A 7,729-nucleotide genomic window follows, 5' to 3' on the forward strand; every position below is an offset into this window, starting at 1 on the left:
TTATTGCATTTGTTGAAATTTTGCAAAAAAAATGATGAAGCTTTGTAGCACTGCGAGGTAAGCTTAGTTAAAAAAATTGCTATTGGAAGCAACCTGTGATAAGTGGGAAAAAAAAGAGAACCTACTCGTGCCATGCCCTGACTTTATCATGCAGAAAAAGCCAGGCACTCTTTGATGCTTGGTATCACATCGCTGTTGTCACCCCCCCACCCCTAACCATTTACTCTAGGAGAAGGCTTTGTTAAGTACACAAAACTTTCTTGCTCCCTGTTGCTACAGCGGTTTCTTTGCATATAAATGGATCCCTGTTTCTAAACATGTCCATTCATAGTAATCTGCTATTAAGTGAATACATTGGTGAATCATCATTGTCTTCAGTGGTTAACAAATACACTATATTGCCAAAAGTATTGGGACACCCCTCCAAATCATTGGATTCAGGTGTTCCAATCACCTCCATGGCCACAGGTGTATAAAATCAAGCACCTCGGCATGCAGACGCTTCTACAAACATTTGTGAAAGAATGGGTCGCTCTCAGGAGCTCAGTAAATTCAAGTGTGGTACCGTGATAGGTTGCCACCTGTGAAATACGCCTTACATCACCAAGTGCAATGCAAAGCGTCGGATGCCGTGGTGTAAAGCAAGCCGCCACTGAACTCTAGAGAAATGGAGACGTGTTCTCTGGAGTGACCAATCACGCTTCTCTGTCTGGCAATCCAATGGACGTGTCTGGGTTTGGCGGTTGCCAGGAGAACGGTACTTGCCTGACTACATTGTGCCAAGTGTAAAGTTTGGTGGATTATGGTGTGGGGTTGTTTATCAGGGGTTGGGCTTGGCTCCTTAGTTCCAGTGAAGGGAACTCTTAAGGCAGCAGCATACCAAGACATTTTGGACAATTTCATGCTCCCAACTTTGTGGGAACAGTTTAGGGGTGGCCCCTTCCTATTCCAACATTACTGCGCACCAGTGCACAAAGCAAGGTCCATAAAGACATCAATGACCGAGTTTGGGGTGGTGGAACTTGCCTGGCCTGCACAGAGTCCTGACCTCAACCCGATAGAACACCTTTGGGATGAATTAGAGCGGAGACTGCGAGCCCGGCCTTCTCATCCAACATCAGTACCTGGCCTCACAAATGCGCTTCTGGAAGAATGGTCCAATATTCCCATAGACACACTCTTAAACCTTGTGGACGCCTTCCCAGAAGAGTTGAAGCTGTTATAGCTGCAAAGGGCGGGCCAACTCAATTTCGAACACTACGGACTAAGACTGGGATGCCATTAATGTTCTTGTGTGTGTAAAGGCCGGCGTCCCAATACTTTTGGCAATATAGTGTGTATCCCATTTACAATATTATCATGGGTTTTTATGAACCAAGCACATGATTTAACATGATATAGTCTAAAAAGAAAAGAGAGAGAAATCATAGCTAAAGAAGCTAAACAAAAATGAGTATTGTTGAGGCAAAAATATAAACCAATACAAAATCTACTGTATAGTCCTAGTAACATAGTTAGTCAGGTTGAAACCTCGGCATAAACATTACAATCTGACTATACAGTTTCCATTAGTTTAATCAAAGCTATATAAAGTGAGGATTGGCCTACAGGACATTTAAAGGGTTATTCGCTAAGCTGCCGAAGGCAGCCGAGTTGAATAACCGGGCAAAATGACGTTCGGCTACTCACTCCGGCTCGGTACAGCTGATTTCAGCCGTACATCAGAATATGGCAATTTCTTATTTGAAGGAGCGATACCCTTGAGCATCCAGTATTAGTTGTGGTACCACACCATTGTTCTGTAATGTTAATTTTTGGACCCAAGCTACTCATCTCCCACTGTCATCCACCAAGCCCTACCTAACACTTACAGGGTTATGCACTAAGCTGCCGGAGGCAGCTGAATGAATAACCGAGCCGTAGTGAAGTGAGCCGAACAACGTACAACGTACAACGGCTGCCTTTGGCTGCACTTCAGTCAGCCGAACATGCTATGCAGAGGGACTTCGACTCAACCGATCCAACATCTGGATTGGCTGAGCCGAAGCTCCGGCAGCTCACTCGCTACCGTTCGCCCCTTCACGTAGAGGCCGAATGGCAGTGAGTGATTAGCCGAATGGCGCAGAGCGAATTCACATCTTACTTCAAATATGGAGCAGCCTATTGCACAAAGTGTTATTATGAAAGGTAGCATATCCAAAAAAATCCAAAGTCATTAGGGAGATTTCCCGTCATCTCATGTCCAGTGGTCAAAAGGACAGGAAGTGATGGGAATTGTCTCCAGTGGGGACACAGACAATAATAAAAAAATGTTACAGAAGGTCTTACACTTCCCCTCTAAAAACGTTTGACTGGAGTTATACTTTATTCCACTTTAGTTGACACATTTATGCACCAATAATGGTGTAGAATGCATATCAGAGCATTACATATGCTTCATAGTAGTGCTGTACAGTGACTATGCTTCACTGTTGCTCTCTCTCATGGCAAGTCTGTGGGTCAGATCTGACCTGACTGACCTTGCCTCTGGGCACAGCCAGACACTCACGGCTGATAGATCTTTGGGGATACAATGTCGATTGCTCTGCTCCGCATTTGCTGGCCCTGTCTCCCAGAGCTGAGCTCGCTGTGATGATTATGGAGCCATTATGAGATGCAGGAAACTAATGCTGGTTGTCTATTTAACATCTTTTTTTTGGCAATTTTGAAACTAAGTCAAGGAAACTGGACTTGCTGTATTTTTCTTGAAGAAGTTTCACTGGTTATCAACCAGCTTTCTCAATTCAGAATGACTTGTACAAAAATTCTCTGGGGATATTAGCATGGGGATGGATTGGAAATGCCTCTTGTCTGGCACTGCAGTGATTTTGATTGCTTTTGTCACTGGAAAGAAAGAAGCAAATACATTTGCAGATTATTGTAAAATAATGGAAAGCCCCTAAACTTCCAGCAAAATTACTATGTGATCTATTTATAAACTATCTTCAGACACCTTCGCCCTGTGACTATCTGTGAACATTTGTTTGGTGCAGATATATTCCAAAATGAATGTTCTTTGTTTCTTTACAAGGCAATGTATTTTTATTTTGTTATGTAATACCGCATTATGGCCACTAGATGACACCATATAGCATAGAAATATAATACTTATTCATTGCATAAATTCCCCGCAGTTGTAATAAAAAAATAATAAATAAAGAATGTTTGTGTTGATATATATATTCACAAAGTTCACATATATTCACAGGGTGAACTGCCCTGCAAATTGTATATCATTAGACCCTTAAGTTTATGGGCTCATATCTGCACTTCTGACTGCTCTGTACATCTTATAAATGGCTAAAGGCCCATGTACAGCACATTGATATTTGTTTGTGTTTGAAATGTTTTTTTTCTTCTCTATATATTTTAAATGCACAAGCGATTTGAAAGCAGTTCCAAGCAACTCCCAAAGCAAAAATAAAATTCAAAACATCACAGATGCAAGTCAAAGCCATTCAGAAGCAGCAAAATGTATCTGCATTTATTAAATATAATACCCAGTGCATGGAGAAACATCCCTGACCCTGGGTGAACTGTCCATATATAGCCTCTGCTATTCAATAATGCCAAGGCCTCATTGGCCTGGGGAGCTTTGTCATCACACTGTTATATGGTAAATGAAGGGTTTGATCGTATCGAAAAACAATATTCAACAATGGCGGCTCCAATATTTGTGTCCTCACACATTCATAAGAAATCATACGAAAGCATTAACAAAGGTGAATGTGACAATCATATAATCAAAATATAGAATAGCAAGTAAGTAAAAAGTCTCAGCAAATATTTCTTTAGGTAAATGTTACAGCAATAGCTTAAAATCTGAACTCTTACTGAAAATATAATCACATTTCCATTTAACATTCTCTATATATTTTATTATAATTGTATTTATTTCTGTAATTAATGTGTTTTTTTTTTCTTTTTCTATGTCAGGATTCAGCCTCTTCACCTTGCATCCATCCCACTCTCCATTGCTCTTATCTCGTTGGTCCAGTGGGGGGTATTCTGGGAACTGCCCAAGCATCAGTGGGACAACTGTAACCGCGTGTGGTGGGCAAACGTTTTACTGATAACTAATTTTGTGTCTGTTTCAGATTCAGTAAGTTTGCCCATTAACTCATTATTTAAATACTTTTCTTTAAAAAGACATATACCTAAATATTAGTAGTAGTAGCAGTAATATTATTATTGTTGTTGTTGCTATTTTTTTGAATATTGTTATCATTACAGTGTCTTTGACGGGTTATTAGTTGTACAAGATATTGCCCTTTGTTTAGCATGATCACGCAAGGAATGCAAACTCACACACACACACACACACACACACACAGACACACACACACACACACACTTGATTTCAGGACTACCTAAAGTTTAATAACTAGCATGCTATTTCGTATGCTTTGTAATAGGGATGCACCAATACCAAGTACCGTACTCTGTACAAGTACAGATACTTTTCCAGCTCCAAGACTAGACTAGAGAAAAATTCAAACGTTAGGAGGCAGCTGTCATTTGTAAGGAGCACACGAAGTTCCTGGGATTTGTTCATCTCTGTTTTATTGTATGATTTTGTTTTTATAAATATATATGAGGGATGCACCGATACCAGTTTTGCAAGTAGAAGTACTGATACTCATCCAAGTCCTCACAGATACTGATCCATTTTTGTTAATGTCATGTGACAGTTTTTCTAAAATAATACAGACTAATGATTTCAGGACAGTGGCGGAGTGCCAGAGCCAGGTCCCAGCTACAACCACTGCAACCCAAGTATCTGCACTGGTATCTGAACTGGTATCGGTGCATCCCTACTTTGTAATTATCATAATTCTAACTGTGCATGCACCTAAACCTCATCTACAGAACGACCTTCAGAAGAGGACAGTTCTAGCTGAAACTGGTACTTGTTCACAGTTTGGTTTCTTTAGAAAGAGAAAGTCAAAAGAGAGAGACAAGATGACTGAAAAACAAGATGGCTGAATGTAAAAAGAAAGATTTCATATATAAATTTGTGTGGTGCTTTACAAAAAAAAGGGCACAGTACAGTATACGTATAGTACAATTACAGTACAATTCAATACATGAGGGTTAGGAGAGCCCTACTAAGACGAGCTTACAAACTAGCTATTATATGTAAAATAAAGATTTTATTGTATTAAGAATTATAAGCTCAAGTGAACATCCAATTTAAATCAGTCAAATACAGTTTTCCCCAAACTGTTCCCACAAAGTTGGGAGCATTAAATTGTCCAAAATGTCTTGGTCTGCTGATGCCTTAAGAGTTCCCTTCACTGGAACTAAGGGGCCAAGCCCAACCCTAACCCCTGAAAAACAACCCCACACCATAATCCCCCCTCCACCAAACTCTCCACTTGGCACAATGCAGTCAGGCAAGTACCGTTCTCCTGGCAACCGCCAAACCCAGACACGTCCATCGGATTGCCAGACAGAGAAGCGTGATTGCTCACTCCAGAGAACACGTCTCCACTTCTCTAGAGTCCAGTGGCGGCGTGCTTTACACCACGGCATCCGACGCTTTGCATTGCACTTGGTGGTGTAAGGCTTGGATGCAGCTGCTCGGCCATGGAAACCCATTCCATGAAGCTCTCTACGCACTGTTGTTGTGCCAATCTGAAGGCCACACCAAGTTTGGAGGTCTGTAGCTATTGACTCTGCAGAAAGTTGGCGACTTCTGCGCACTGTGCGCTTCAGCATGCGCTGACCCCGCTGTGTGGCTGAGTTGCTGTTGTTCCCAGTTGCTTCCACTTTGTTATAATACCAGTAACAGTTGACCGTGGAATATTTAGTAGCAAAGAAATTTCACGAACACCTGAATCCAATGGTTTGGAAGGGTGTCCCAATACTTTTGGCAATATAGTGTATATGTGTATGCATGTGATATATATGGGATCCTGGAGCCAGGAGATTTCTTAGAGCTCTGGGTGGGAGGAAATCTCCATTCCTGGGTCCATGCTTTGGTGGTGACCAGCACCTGATTGTGCACCTGTGTACATCCCTCATGAAGTGTGTGCTGGGATGTGTTCAGGGCCCCACCTGTGAGTCAGGAGAGCTCCACCCCGGAGTCAGTGTGGAGGCCAGTGCAGCAGGGAGCTGCGGGTTTGCGAACCATATTGAGAGGATTGGCATGTTATTGCCGTTGTCTGGAGGAACCAGACAGTGGCCCTAAAGATTGAGGTCGGAGCAGCAGTGCTGCAAGAGAGACAGATGTCGGTGAGCCCTTATCTGTTATATGCTACAGCGAGCTATTTATGTTGGATTTCATGTTATCTACCGTTTTGAAAGCAAATAAACTGCATCTGACTTGCACCTCCGGTCTACAGTGGAGTGTCCTTGTTACAATATATATATATATATATAAACATCAGTCTCTATCTCTCGTAACTCTCTTGTAACTCTCTCTCTCTCCCTCCCTCCCTCTTTCCTCACCTCCTTCCTTTTCTTCTTTCCTTTTCCCTTCCCTCTATTCCTTACCTCAATCATCTGCTCACACAATAAACAACTTTCATGCATGGGTTTACATGAGTGTCTATTACATTAATATTTTTTTGAAACATAGGAGCAGATATTAACCCAATCAATAATACCCGGCATGTGACAGCGGCAACGCTGAACTTATATATGTACAGCTGAGGCCAATCAATACAACACGCCAACATGAATTGTACATGAGAGAGCCATACAATCCCAAACTTTTATTTTGCACAGCGTAGTACCACTTTATGGACAGTAATCATTTAATAATTGTTGTACCTCGCTGCCATTTATTTCAGTGCACCGGGTGGGCCTGGTACCTCTCAAATGATTTCCAGTTCCATCTCACAACCCCTCTCCTCATCTTTCTGTATGTCAAGTAAGTATATCTTCAGGCATATGTTATTATAGGGTTTCAGGTTCGGAGGTCCCAAGTGATAACAGAAATTAATGACATAGATCATTCGGCGTGCTGTAACATTTGAGAGCGACAGCTTAGGTTTGGCACAATGTCTGTGAACCATTTTGTGACTTGAGCCCCAACCCAAAGCAAATGCTGATTGTTAATTATTTATAATCAGCGGTCAATGATTAATTTGGCAGAATGGAATGAGGGCTCAATAATGACAATTAAGAACTGGTTGTAGAAATGTTACCTTAATGATACCAGCCTATCAGTATCTTGGGCAAAGTGACATCCAAAAAATGCAGCAATATACTGTATTGGATTTTAAAACGTGTACGTTGAAGGTTGATCTAAAATGCCTGGCTTCATCTAACCTGATTATGTATTTATTTATTTTTTAAAAAGTGTAATTATGAGCAAAAATACATCAGCTCTCACACCTCTATACCACTAATGACCCAGAGAAATTTTAACATTTCTGACATGGGCCTGCTTATTTGGCCATAACTTCTCATATGTAGAACAAAAAAAGCAACATGTATGTATGTATGTGTATAATGTGTGTGTGTGTGTGTGTGTGTGTGTGTGTGTGTATATATAATATACTGTATGTGTGTGTGTATATAATATGTGTGTGTGCATATAATATATGTGTGTGTGTGTGTGTATAATATACTGTATGTGTGTGTATAATGTGTGTGTGTGTGTGTGTATAATATACTGTGTGTGTGTGTGTGTGTGTATATAATATGTGTGTGTATGTATATAGTATATAAAATATATATA

The 7,729-nt window shown here is 40.9% G+C and overlaps 1 protein-coding gene across 1 annotated transcript in view; it reads left to right on the plus strand.

Annotated features, from left to right (window-relative positions):
• LOC108798499 (nose resistant to fluoxetine protein 6-like) overlaps window positions 1-7,729 on the plus strand; it is a 52,777-nt gene that overhangs the window by 23,384 nt on the left and 21,664 nt on the right. The window contains exons 9-10 of the mRNA XM_018570265.1: window positions 3,976-4,141; window positions 6,837-6,916. Of these exons, the coding sequence (XP_018425767.1) occupies window positions 3,976-4,141; window positions 6,837-6,916 (246 nt within the window). The remainder of the gene's footprint in view (window positions 1-3,975; window positions 4,142-6,836; window positions 6,917-7,729) is intronic.

Source organism: Nanorana parkeri, unplaced genomic scaffold, assembly GCF_000935625.1.
Source record: "Nanorana parkeri isolate BGI_ZX_2015 unplaced genomic scaffold, ASM93562v1 scaffold38, whole genome shotgun sequence".
Classification (NCBI taxonomy): Eukaryota; Metazoa; Chordata; class Amphibia; order Anura; family Dicroglossidae; genus Nanorana; species Nanorana parkeri.